Source organism: Vipera ursinii, assembly GCF_947247035.1.
Source record: "Vipera ursinii genome assembly, chromosome: 1".
NCBI classification, from domain to species: Eukaryota; Metazoa; Chordata; class Lepidosauria; order Squamata; family Viperidae; genus Vipera; species Vipera ursinii.
This window is the reverse complement of record NC_139512.1, coordinates 234519022-234533630: the sequence shown is the minus strand read 5'-3', so window position 1 is coordinate 234533630 and position 14609 is coordinate 234519022. Positions and strand designations below refer to the sequence as shown.

General features: G+C 36.6%; 1 protein-coding gene across 1 annotated transcript in view; it reads right to left on the bottom strand.

Annotated features, from left to right (window-relative positions):
- The window catches only part of COL19A1 (collagen type XIX alpha 1 chain), a gene marked incomplete at both ends in the record, with an annotated part of 189903 nt that overhangs the window by 121918 nt on the left and 53376 nt on the right, over nt 1–14609 (bottom strand). The window contains one exon of the mRNA XM_083372775.1: nt 2402–2455. Within this exon, the coding sequence (XP_083228901.1) occupies nt 2402–2455 (54 nt within the window). The remainder of the gene's footprint in view (nt 1–2401; nt 2456–14609) is intronic.

Genomic DNA, 14609 nt, shown 5'->3' with positions numbered 1-14609 from the left:
TTGGCCTGCTTCTCAAGACATGCAAATTCTGAATAAGAATCTGATAACTGATACATAATGCAGCATCCGTAGTATTCAGTACTTCAATTACTCAGCTTGCATTTCAGAACATTTAACAATTGTTTGTCCACTGAGTGAATCACATGTGCAGATGTTGAAAATACAGTTCAGGACTCGTTTATGTGACTTTACAGGTGTCCTGAGGAGGATTCCTTCCATTTTTAATTCTCTGGTTTTTCCCACTGCTTATACTGTCATTTTTCTTACCACAGTAAATCTATGATGGGAGATAAAACAGAACACTTCAAAATAACTTTTGATTGATAGTACTAGCTGCTCTTCATAAACCCCTGCTCCTCTCTTAACAACTGAGGTTTATTTCTTTCTATATTCTTCTTTAGGAAAGAAAGCCATATGGTGCAGATTAGGAGCTAAAAGTTCTTCCTGCAGCCTTTCCTGTCCTTTACTTTCCAGAAAAATTTCAAAGGCACAACAAGGTACTTGGTACCTCCAGGGCAGAGAGGAAACGTGAACTTCTGTTACTATTGGAAGCTCGGAGAAAAGTACAAACGTCATAAATCAAATATTATAAATACTGAAAGATCAAATAAATGACTCAAATCTTTTGTGCAATGTGATGTTTGAAACTGTTTAGAACTGCTACCTGCCTAACTTGGGAATCATTTCATATAAAAGAATGATTTACATCTTGAAGATGGGATAAAGATGCCCTCTCTGAATTTTAAACGACTTTCATAGGCTTCCATTATTAGGCCAGCTGACATCTCATCTAGGATACGGGGTGGGGTGGGGGAATCCTCAACTCTGCAGCAATGCATAGAGCAGACCTTTGTAACCTGGGTATTCTCCAGATGTGTGGACCTCAAGTCCAAGATTTCTTAACTCCAGCTTCTTGGAGAGTTCTAGGAATTGATGTCTCTATAAACCAGAAGGTTGGAGAAGGCTGATATGAACTGCTAATACTGATTCTGAGAGAGAAAATGTTTTATCAATTTAAAATTAAAATAGTGACCAGGTCTAACAGAAATCATCAATGAATTGATTTTTCCATCCATAATATTTTTATTCATTGCACCACTACTATTTGTCTTGACCAGAATGCGGTTTTGCAATATAACTAAGGTATGGTTATATGAAACTTTTTAGAACTGGCTTGTAGCGTTGCGGTGACTGCAATCACTGTTCACACATGAATGTGCTTGTTTGCTAGTGATCATACTTGGAAGATTTAAAACTGCAGACTTAAAAATTACTCCAAATCTCTTTCTAGAAGACATTTTTCCTGGTACCATCAGACCTTTCTAAAAGTGGTGAGGAAAAAAGGAGATATATGGCTGGAGAGTGTGTTCCTTGTTATTGATTGGTTTAGATTTGTAGCCCACCTAGGCAGCATACATAAATATTTTTCAAATACATATAAAACAGAGAAGTGCAGAACATTGGTGGTGGTGGATAAGTAATGTACTCAAATACCAATCATCTATCCTCTACCAGTCAGCATCACAAATCACCTGGCTTCTGGTCTGTTTGAAAAGCCAGTTTTTAAGAACTTTTCTAAAGGATGGAAGGTTGGAGCCCAACAAACCTTTGGGAGGATGGTATTCCAGAAGGCAGGAACAACAACAGAGTAGTCCTACCCAGGCACTCTTCAAGGCAGCACTGATTAATTAATGGGAAGTAGAAAATACCCATTCTGTCAGATTTGATTGGATGGGCAGATCATTCTATAAACAATCAGGCTCTGAGCCTTGTAGACATAATAGCTAACAATCACCATCTTAAATTATAGACAGACATCCACTGGTAATCAGTGCAACACAGAGAACAAATGTGTTAGACGAAAATATCAAGATGCACCATAATTGCTTGTGAAGCCAGGTTCTGGATCAGGAGTAGTTTCTGACTGGTCTCCAAAGGCAAGAATCCAGATGAAAAGGTGACAATAAATGGGATTTTCCCAGAAAATTGTTTTCCAATTATAGAAATATTATATAATTGACACTATTCAAATATTAAACATAAGCTACATTTACATCAGGGGTGTCAAACTGCCAGCCCACGGGCCGGACACATTACAAAGAAACTGCACCCACCCCATTGCCGGCAATGGGGAAAAAGTTCCGATACGTCGCGCGACATCACGTAACATCACGAGTTTGACATGTCTAATTTACATGTATCCTGACTCCCCTGTTCAGCCTCTCATTAGAAATATTAAAAATTGCAGAGCCTGTAACTTTTACAGATTGATTGTTCCAAAACTGTATAAATATTCCTTACATTTAAATAAAAATCTAGATAGCTGTAACTTATATCCATTACTTTTGGTCCTACTGGTTCTGAAAATGGTCCAAGGACTCATTTAAGGCAGGAATCCTACCTTTGTTCCAGGCAAACCAGGAATCCCATTTTCTCCTTTAGCTCCTTCTTCACCCTATACAAATTAAATGTATTTAGGCAAGTCCTATTACTCAAGTTGTAAAATATTTAATAAACAATTTAACCCTCCAAATGTGGCTCTTCTCCTTGATTGTTATTGAACAGTGCAATAATACTACAAGGACAAGAACACAACGAAGCATCTGTAAATGCAGTTTTGTATAGTGACTGCAAAAGTGATATAACTGGGAAAATGTAGATATGCTTTTTCTAGTAAATGATATTGTCTAAAGTCATATTTTGTGGAATGTTTTGCAAATTCATAAAACAGATTCCGCTCAGTGGAAAAGCTGAGAATTCAATGCACTAGTATGTTTGGGTAGGTGTCATAAGATGTTTTAGGCAGAGGTTGACCTCCTGATTAACCTTATTCCTTACAATGTCCAGTGACCTTCAATAGAGAAGCTAGAACTGCCTCTTGACTAAGAAATGCAGAGAATTGATAATCCAATAAGGATGTGTTTTTCTCTTGGTTGTCAACTAGCAACCAGGAAATGAAGGTGAACTATTAAAAAGGGCAAATCTTCAGGGCTTTCCAGAAATCTTCAATCTGTCCTTCAATTTTCCATGAAAGGTAGGGTTCATAAGGAGATTTCTTTAGCTGAGGTCTTTTGGAAAAGTACAGCCTCAAAGTCAAAGACTCAATGGTGCTATGTTATATTCTTTTTTCTATATCATAGCCATATTTTTCTAACTCTGATTTATCTCTTTTCAAAATTCTAACCTGTACAGTTCTTCACTATTCATAACTAGTGAGTGCAATCCTGCAATTGGGCCATTTGGAAATCCAAGAATGAATGAGAATAGGGACGATTTGGTAAATATGTGCTTAGAAAAAGGCATGTATTTTCTAGTATATTTTGATTTAAGCATAATATACAGTAGGTGGAAAAGAACTGAGCATATCAGGAAAAAATGTAGAGAAAGTTTAATGCAGTAGGGAAAAAAGTAGTTAAATGTGTGTAGGAAAACACGAAGAGGTAAGAAAATTGATGCTGAATGGAAGATAAATATATGGAAGATAAATGTGAGTGGCCAGAATGAAAGAATCATATTACGGTGGCTTGTCCATATAGAAAGAATTAATGAATTGCAAAGAAAGAATGAACGAATCAAAAGGAAGAGGATGATCAAGGTAATGGTGTAAATTAGTTTTAAGTAAGTATTCTTTTCTTTTTTCTTATTCATTTAAGTTCTTGGGCTCACTATTTCTTACTTCTTTTCTGTTCTTCTTTTTTATCCCCAAAAGAATAGCTTGAAAAGTGTATATGGATGTATATTTAATTACTATAATTCATCTTCATAAACTTTGAGATATATACTACTTGTATTTGCATGAAATATTAAAAGTTGGTTTTTTTTAACGTACAGGATGGTACAAATGGAATTCTTACATCAAACACTTGTTAGGTTAAAGCACAGCACCTAATGCTTACCATTTTTTTACAAGGTCTCTGAAAAAAATTAAAACATGTGCACATCAAAATGGACACAAAAGTAATCCTCAAATATATTCCATGTTGGTTCAATTCCAATTGGATCACTGCAACTTTTATATAATTTTTAAAATTTTTGCAGCAAAAATTGAAAAAAAACAGGAAATATGTGGCTGTTATTTATCTTAGTACTGTAATCAATATAACTGTTTGATCATCCAAGTCTGACTTTGATTTGCTGTGTAGTAAATTAGCAGATAAGTACCTTACCTGTTGTTTGTGCTGGGAGTGGCTCAACATTTTATACAAATACATTAACTAATTAGTTTCCATTAACAATATGATTAATTGCAGTTTGTCCAGATTCAACAAATGGAGCAAGTGCTGTTAATCATAAATGGAAACAAACATTTTCCTCCTTAATACTGAGATGGAGAAAAAAAGAAGGACATAGGCACAATAAGTAGGGTTGGTCTTTTTTTAAATCATGCTAAACTTTCGTTTAGGTTTACATCCAAACTGATGAAATGAATCAAACGTTTCCACAGAAACTTCAGAAAAGACAGGGTTTTTTTTCTTAATAAATACATCATTCCATAAATACATTTAGGCTAACTCTAATCCTAACATTTTATAATTCATTGGAAACCAATGTAGCACATAACTTTTTCAGTTAATATTTCCTTTTTTACCATGTGTTTCTATCAGAAAAAAAGTTATTCTTTTAGCATCTGCATTAATAAAGAGATATTTAAAACATTAGATATATTACTGTTTTTTTACCAGCTCTGGCAGTAACAAATTAAATGAGCAAAATCCACAGTCCATCACGAAAATAAAGAGAGAATCTGCAACAAAATCTGAGATAAGCAATTTTTTTTTTTTGCAAATTTGAAGATTGGGGCGTATAATTGGTAGAAAGCAATTAGCCAAGGGACGAAGTTCATATTATTTTTAAAAGGCATTTCCACAAGTCACTATGCCTTTTATGTACAGTAAATTGCTTCCTTAGGCAACATCCTGCAGCTTTTATACCTGCCTTCTTAAATCACACTTTTCATTTACAGAAATTCAAAGACCTGCACCTGTAAAATCCAGCTGGCAGCTCTTACTTGCTGGCATGTGAGCAGGGGGTTGAGTAAATCAAGTCACACATGCTGCACTCGCTCCAGAAATTCAAATCCAGTGAATCAAAGTAATGATGTTTAGTGCTTTCCATTGAATGGTTTAAATGTAAGCATGTTAAGTTCACTCAGTCTCATCAGCAGAACAACATTTAAAGGACTGTATGCTATTAGCAAGCACTACAGTATTTAAGAAAAAGGCCAACATGGGCAGAAATGACTTCCGTCAGCCTTTTTGGCTACCCACAGAATCAGTCTTACATCATGTTCTACTTCCTGTGTTGTTTCCAGATATTTTAGCCAGGATACAAGCCTGTTTGATATCAGTATTGGTACATCCTGGCATCTTCTGAATTTATGTGTCTGATACATTTTTTAAAAATAAGATTATTGCAGTAACCAAAATGATACTAAATATGCAGTTAGTTGCTTCATAACTATAATAAATGAATAAACTTTGGCCTTTAAAGGGCTAGTAGATAAAGGAAAAACCAATTATGAAGTAATTCATTCTATCTTGCAACTGTGGTTTTGATACTTAAAAGATTAAATTTAACCAGGGATTCAGTTCACCAGTACCTGATCTATGTGAGGATACTAAGATTGGCAAAAGGTTGTTTTGTGCCACATTGGTTATTTTCATTATAATTTCATTTTATTGCTTCTACCTGTATACCGCCCTGAGTCCTTCGGGAGAAGGGCGGTATAAAAATTTAATAAATAAATAAATATACCTCATCCATTTTTGACAGTTATTATTATTGTAGCTTCCAACTACAAAGTACAGTAGTTTCCTAAACTTTAAAAATGGTAAAGTTCAGTTCTGAATAAAGTGTTAGGCTTTATGTTGTATAGCAGTGATAGCGAACCTTTTAGAGTCTGAGTGCCCAAACTGCAACCCAAAACCCACTTATGTATCATCGGGTGCTGGGTGGGCATGGCCCATTGGGTGGGTGTGGCCCATTGGGTGGGTGTGGCCAATTGGGTGGGCGTGGCTGCAGTGGTAACTGCAGACTGGATGGGTCTAAAAAGTTCAATCAATTCCAACTTTGTGAGATCTTTTTTTTCCCTGTGAGAAGTTAAAATTGATTGATTGATTGAAACTTTTATTTTTGCACACAGCAGCAGAGGCCTAAAGCAAAAAGGGTTTATAAATCCAGCTAAAGGCCTAGGACTAGGGCGACAGTGCGCGTGCCCACAGAGAGGGCTCTGCATGCCACTTGTGGCACACGTGCCATAGGTTCACCACCACGGTTGTATAGTATACCATTTGTAGCCTGCAGCCCACCCAGATTTTAAATTAAAAATTAGAATGTATTTAGCAATGATAAAACTTGAGTTATGCAATAAAATATGTACCGGTACTATTTTTTTCTGTTTTCTTAAAAACAAGATTACCGTATTGGCATTTTTCAGTCTGCTAATGAATGAAGCTATCAAATTATTTAAATGATCGAAGCTAAAAGGGAATATCAAAGTAATAAGGGCATCTTAACTGAGTGAAATGTATGCAATGTATGGGTTATGGGATACAAACACTCTCACACAATTTCATGTATATGTTGATTCAGCCAGAGTGGGCAGTGAGTACCAAGAATCTTGGGATTGTGGTAGGGGTAACTTAATGAAAAGACTGAGATGATATGCAAACATTATGAAAAAGGCAAATGGTATATTCAGGTCATTCATAAACAGTCTTGAAACAAATCTGTCTACTACACTTGGAATGTTATTGATTTATTTCAGTGTATAGGACTGTCCATCTCAAATTCATAATGCTGGGCAGTTAATACTAGTTAAAGGTACCATATAAAAGCCAATAATGGTGGGACTTCCGGTGGCGACGCGACGCCGAAGACAGCCGTTTTCGGGCTGCCCGCTCCGCAGCTGTGTTTTTCCATCGTAAACAGCGCCAATCAGCTGTTTAGATGGATTTGAAGCCCCCTCCTCGGGAGAAGAGGAGGGGGTGAGGCCCCAGGTAGGGGTTGAGCTCTCCGGGGCCGCCTGAGCTGAGAGCTTGGGCAGCTGAAGGATGAGCCCCCCCCGAAGCCTGGGTTGCTCCGAGCTGCGCAGCGCCTCTGCTCTGGGATTATTGGAGCAGAGCCAGGCGTTAGCAACCACCCCTGCCAAAAGGAAATACTTTTGATTATCAAGATGCAGGCAGAGCGGTACAGGAGGTCAAGGTGAAGTGGACTCTTTATTTTTACTCTCTAGCTCAATGGATTTTATAGCTTTAAAGTGAAAGTGTGTAATAAGTGAAAGTGGGGGAAGATGGTGGCTAAAACTTCTAAAGCTCTTCGGAATGCGGGGTCTTCCCTGGTGCAAGAGACCTCATTGCAAGCTTTGCTTCCCCCGGTATTGACGCTTAAGGATTTACAAGACGCTCTTGGAAAGCATGCACAATTGATGTCTGATATGATGGATGAAAAGTTGAAAAAGCTGGAGGAGAAAATGGAGGAGAAAATGGAGAAATTGGAGAAGAAGATGGGAGAGAAGCTGAGAGCAATGAGGGTGGACATCTTGTCTATGGTTGAATCCGTAGCTGAATGTGTGCTACAGCTGGAGATAAAAGTGGAGGATCTCAGTCAAAAGAACTCTATATTAGAAGCAAAGGTATTAGAAAATGAAAATATAAGGGATAAAATGGATGAAGAATTGAGCCTTGTTCAGTATAATCAGATGCAGTATGCTATTAGAATTAGGGGTTTAAAGGAGAATGGTAAAGAAGATTTAAAGCAGCTGATTTCTGAGGCTCTGGAAGGGGTACTGGGCCAGCCAGCATCTGAAATTGAGGGAAATATGGACAAAGTTTTTCGTGTAAATTCATGGATTGCAAGACAGAGGAAGTTACCCAGAGATGTGGTGGTCTATTTTACAAAGAGAGTAATTAGAGATGAAGTCATTCAAGCTGCTTATGATACTAATTTGGTAGTGGCTGAGCAAGAAGTTTTGGTTTTAAAAGAGATCCCTCCGAAGATCCTAAGGAGAAGGAAAGATTTTGCATTTCTAGTACAGGAACTTAAGAAACGTGATATTAAGTTTAGATGGGAGATTCCAGTTGGATTGGTGGCGACGCACGAAGGTAAAAGACATCGTTTGGTTACTGTGGCTCAGGCACGTGATTTTTATAGTAATGTGTTAAAAGCAACCCCCCTATCATTTTTGGAAGCTGCAAAAGGATACGGAGTGGGAAAGCTTCAAGATGTTGCAGACAGACAGAGGACAATGGTGTTCGAGGGGATCAAGTCACAGTCTCATCGGTTGCTGCAGGAGGCCAGAAGATGACGCGTGCCGCCCTAAGAAGAGCGAGACGAGAGCAAGAGCAAGACCAGCAGAAAGCTATGGAATTTTCAAAGTGTGCTTACAGTGAAGATGTGGGAGGAGAGCGGTCTAAAGAAGTTTTGGGGGTCATGACAGAGGTGCTCCAAAAGTTTTGGGGCGTTAAGATTGCTGATTAAATTTTAAGATTAGAATGTCAATGGAGTAAAATTATTATAGAGGAGAAAGAAAGTTTGTTTTTTTTAATATTTTACATAATTTAAGATTGATGTTACTTGCTTGCTAGAAAAGTATATTAGGGTTATGGACTTAAAGTATGTGTTGAACTAAGAATGGGTATGTAAGCTCTTAATTAACAACAAGTTGTCTTAGAGATTGCTTAAATCTTTTTTTTATATGCTCTTTTTAATTGAACTTTTATTTGAACTTAAGGATGATTTGGAACTGCGAGACATTTGGTGTGATACATGCAAGAACTATTTTTGATCATAGTTTAGTTGGTCGGAGATTATTAAGATTAACAGAGATAGGCACTTTTGGCGTGTAACTGAGAATTTGTTTGGAAATTAGAGAAAGGTGGGAGAATGTAAATAGCAGGTGAAAGTTTTTTTTTCTTTTCTTTTCTTTTTTTTTTGAAATTAATATGAATAAGGACTGGGATTAAGAAAACTTATTTTGAGTAAAGCTCTTTTTCTGTTTTCCTCTTTTTCTTTTCTACTTTATTTGTAATATTAATATTGTTTGTATTCATTTTATATGAGCTAGAGAGAGATAGAATTTATAGTTTATTGTTGATAACATAGTGGTGTTTATGTTTGTTTTTCGATTTTATGCCCTGTATTTAGCTCTGGGATGTCGGGGGGGAGGAGGGAGTGGGGGAGAGGGATAGGGAGGGTTGGATAGGGGTGGGGGAGGGGGGATTAAAGTCAAAATGTATTGTAAAACTTTTTAAATAAAAAAAAAGCCCATAATGGTGAAAATAGTAATAATTGACAATCAAGATAAAAGCTCAACCAACAAATCAACCCCACCATTGTATGGACTTTGTCATACAGCTTTAATGTGCAATTCTATTCTCTAATACCTAGAAGAAATATTACAGGGTGGAAAACATGCAAAAAATATATGACAAAAATGAAAAAAAATCCTAAAATCATTAAGAAAAATATGAAACTTTTTAGCTTTCCAGACAAAAAAAAGGCAAATAATGAATATGCAGCCTTTGTGATTCAAGGTTTGTCCAGATCTCCTCTTTTCAATTTTTTCTATTTGCTGTATTGCCTCTTTAAAACTGAAAAACTTTCAAAACAACAGCTACTGGATGAGTTTCCTTCCAATCCATTTAAAAGAAACTACTTTTTCCCAACTTTATATGATCTTTTTTTTGGTAACTTTTTGCAACATATAGCACAGGAATGACTTTGGAGTTCTTTCTAAACAATTTAAATGTTAAGCTTTAGTGAAATTGATTTAAAGAAACCTTTTTGAAAATATTTAGAAAGATTCTCTTCTGTGGGGAAAAAAGTCTGCTTTGTTTACATTGCAATGCAAAATAAGGTTTTTGAAGGTTGATTCCTAAAGCACTTGATGGCTACTTTAAAGGAAATCTTTGATCTCTCGGCTTGTGAAATAACGGGAACTTTTTTTATTGGAAAAAGTTGTCACCAAAGATGAATAAACTCCTTTGAAGACCCATAAAACAGACTTTAATGTGGACTTGAATGATTATTTTAAAATAAAAAAGACTGTTTTGTGGGAGATTTATTGGAGTTACTTCATGGGACCTGGATAAAGAATGTCAAGAGAAGAAGCAAGAAGACTAGAAGAAAACAGGAAAGAAAATCTTAATTATGGGATTTATGGATGTCTGGGAGGGAGAAGAAAAAAAATGGCATTAGTTTATTTGACTATGGTTAAATAATGAGTTGCTTAATTCATTATATTAACTCACCTTGTAATGTGAGTTGTAATAATGTAAAAGATTATGAAAGCTAAGTTTAGTCCTTATACTTAACAGAATTATTACTAGATATTACGGTATTTAAAAATCCTTTATAGAGTTCCCTTTTAGCTTTCCTTTTCCAGAACGGTGATTGTGATTGCCATAGCTTTGTTCTCTGTAGATCAAAGGGGTAAAATATAGGACCTTAAGCTAATTTTTCACTTTTCCTCCTGTGCAATTCTAGACACAAACAACTTTTTTTCCTGCTGAATTCCAGAGAGCCTCAAATTAGGGATTTGAAATATTACATGGATCACTGGGCACAGCCTATTATTCTTGATCAGACAAAGGTCATTTTAGACAGTGTGATCCCCAGTGGCATAACTGAAAAAGAAGAAAGGAAGGTGTTGCTGAAATTTGACAGGTAAAAAATGTTGATGATGTTGGGTATTATAACAGTATTTTGAATGCCTACTAAAACACCTTACTTCAATTTATATTTAGCACAATCAAGTCAGAGTTGTTTTGAGTATGTTTTTCACAATTTCTAATTTCTTTAGAAGGTTACCTTGGCAACAAAAACTGGATTTAAATTGGCCACAGCATTACTAATGGAATGTTGACAAAGGAAATATGTTGGATTTTCATGGTATCTTACTATAAGCCTACAAAATTTGAGCTGAAAATGAGGCTGTATATTATTGTGCCAATAGTCCAGGTTTTTTTTTTAAATTGAAAGGCACAAAAATATATTCATATTTTATGGAGCGTTGGGGGAAGAATATTTTTTAGTTGTACTGGGAACCTAAGCACTGGTTTATCAGATTTCAAACAAGCAACAATGGACAGACATTAATATCAGTAGGAAAAATAAAATGAAAATATTTTGAATACAGTTTCCTATTGATAGACTGCAATACATTATCACCAATCATTTTGATTATCAAAGTATTATTCTATTAATAGAGATGAAACAAAATCACTTTGTGAGGGAGATGGGTGGTTCCTAAGTTTCATAAGTAAATAAATAAAGACAAATAAAATGTAACATTAAATTCCAACTATCATTATCACTTTATAAAAATTGTTTATTGATTTTATTGATTTTTAATTAATATTACAGTTAAAGAACTTTCATAGCATTGATTGACTCTTCGGCTTATTTGCTATACAGTACTTGAAGGTTGTTCAAGCTGATATTATAAAAAATTGTTTGGTTATTTAAATATAATTACAAACTTTTAAAAAAAATTGAAATAGTATTTACACTGCCACATCCTTAACAGATATACTGCTAAGCTTGTAAGCCGCCCTGAGTCTTCGGAGAAGGGCGGGATATAAATGGAATTTTAAAAAAAAATTAAAAAAATATGTTGCTGGCCAATTAAAAAGCATTAAAATAATACTAACAAGAAGTAAAAAGGGCAAGACTGAGATAGAAATAAGGAGAACCTGTTTTGTACTAGAGAAGGGAATGCCAAATATCTGAAAGCTTTCAGAAATAGCAAAACGCTAATCAAAGCTCAATGAGGATTGGAAGTTGTCTGTTGACAGTCCTCCAAGAGGTGTGACAGAGAACTGTTTCCTTTTCAGAGGGTTATTCTGTCCAAACACTTTGGCAGTTTCAGACTAGGAACTGTAAAAATGGAGAGTAGGGCTTTTGAAATGGCCTTCAGAAAGCGCACATTTGGATGACATCTAAGCATGATAGTGTGGCTTTTGTTATGGAGAGAGATATTGCCTTTTTTCTTAATTCATTGAAAGTTCTGCCTCTCTTTGTGTGTGTACACACAGACACACACACACACACACACACACACACACACAGAGGGAGCTATGGTAACAGACTTTATGCAAACATATGTAGATTTTATGCAAATATATTAAAATAAATATAGTTTTGTGAGGTGGGGCATATATAAATGGTTAGGACAGATTAATGTATCTGAGCTCAATTCACACCACATGCAAATAACATACTTCTATTCCACTGATTTTGTTTTTTAATTGTGATTGTTTTGTTTTTAGCTGAATAAAAAAGTAAAGGTAAAGGTTCCCACACACATGCATGCTAGTCGTTTCCGACTCTAGGGGCTGGTGCTCATCTCCGTTTCAGAGCCGAAGAGCCAGCGCTTGTCCGAGGATGTCTCCGTGGTCATGTGGCCGGTATGACTAGACGCCAAAGGCGCACAGAACGCTGTTACCTTCCCACCGTAGTGGTCCCTATATTTCTACTTGCATTTTTACGTGCTTTCGAACTGCTAGGTTGGCAGAAGCTGGGACGAGTAACAGGCGCTCACTCTGTTGCACAGCACTCGGGATTCGACCCGCTAAACTGCCGACCTTCTGATCGACAAGCTCAGCATCCTAACCCACTGAGCCACCACGTCCCTTTTTAGCTGAATAGTACTTGGCAATTTAAAAAAAACTTTATAAAAGATGAACCTGACAATTATTTAGAATTAGATTCAAACATGAGATTACAGATTCTGAATTATGATGGCTTTGTGGCCAAAATGGAACAATAGAAAGTAAGGGACAACTTCAGGTAGTTCTTGACTTACAACAGTTGGTTTAATGGCCATTCAAACTTACAACAGCCCTGGAAAAAGTGACTTATGGCTATTTTTCACACTTACTACCTTTGCAGCATCCCCAGGGTCAGGTTATCAAAATTCAGATGCTTGACAACTGACTCATATTTATGATGGTTGCAGTGTTCCAGAGTCATGTGATCTTTTGCAAACCTCTGATGAGCAAAATCAAAGGGGAAGCCAGATTCATTTAACAACTGTGTTATTAACTTAACAATGGCAGCGATTCACTTAACAACTGTGGCAAGAAAGGTCACAAAATGGGGCAAAATTGACAAAAAATGTGGGCTCAATTGTGGTTGTAAGACAAGGACTACCTGTATTAGCATTCTCAGAAAAACATCACAAAGATATTTAAAATATATTCAGGGAGTGAATATGAATATATCCCAGAGAACTTGTATGGTATAGTTAGTAGTTAGAGTGCTGGATTAGGAACCTAAGTTCTAGTCCTCCTTTTGGCATGAAAATCAGCCAGCTGACTTTAGGCAATCACTTCTTTTCATCCTCTAATTTAAAAACTCTGAAACAAGCCAACTGAAATATCTATTAAAAATTACAGGGGGTCCTTAGTTAGTGACTGTTTGAAGTTACAGCAGCATTGAACCAGAAAACCTATGATGGGTCCCTGTAGCTATAGCTGTTGCAGCATCCCACAGTCATGTGATTGCCATTTGCTATGTTCACTGCTGGCTTCCTAACAAGCAAAGTAAATAGGAAAACCATCAGGAACTAACAAATGACGCTCACATGACATCATGCCAATGGCCATATGGGATAACAACAGCAACTGGAACTGCTTGAACTGCTGTCGTAACTTGAGCTGGTCATGTGGCTTCATGTTTTACAACCATGTAGCTTAGCAACAAGGGACGCGGTGGCTCAGTGTGTTAGGACGCTGAGCTTGTTGATCAGAAGGTCGGCAGTTTGGTGGGTCAAATCCCGAGTGCCAAGTAGCAGAGTGAGCGCCTGTTACTCGTCCCAGCTTCTGCCAACCTAGCAGTTCGAAAGCACGTAAAAATACAAGTAGAAAAATAGGGACCAATGCGGTGTGAAGGTAACAGCGTTCCGTGCGCCTTTGGCATCTAGTCATGCCGGCCACATGACCACGGAGACGTCCTCGGACAAGCGCTGGCTCTTCGGCTTTGAAACGGAGTCAGAAACGACTAGCATGCATGTGCGGGGGAACCTTTACCTTTTTAGCTTAGCAACAGAGTTCCCAGTCCCACTGACTACTGTGAAGGCTACCAGTTAATATCGTTTATTGATAACTTTGTAATAACCAGAATCCAGAAGAATCAGTCTGTAACAAATTATAGGAACATCATATACTAAGGGTGGGAAATAAACACTCTAAAGAAAGCTGAATAGGCACAGAGTATTTTGAAATTTTGGAATAGAGAAAAGGGGAAAAAATATGGAGGTCTGATTGAATAGAGAGGATTTGGCAGGGGAAGTTGCTGTTGAACAATTCTACCTTCTGTTGTTGTTTCACTTGTTATTATTTATTTCCCAACTGTTAATAACAGATTAAAATATGCCTAAAATTCTAACAGAATGGACATCTGCTTACTAGAAACTGAAAAGTTACTTGCCAGGGAGTTAAATAACACTTCCCAGAAAGTTAAATGAGAATGTTTTTATTTAAATACACATACCCACCATATTCCTATGTATCTCATTTTGAAGGCATTAAAAAAAAACACAATCAAATCCAGAAACCATGTGGTTAAAAAAGAGAAAAATCACACCCAGCTTCAAACTAAACAACATC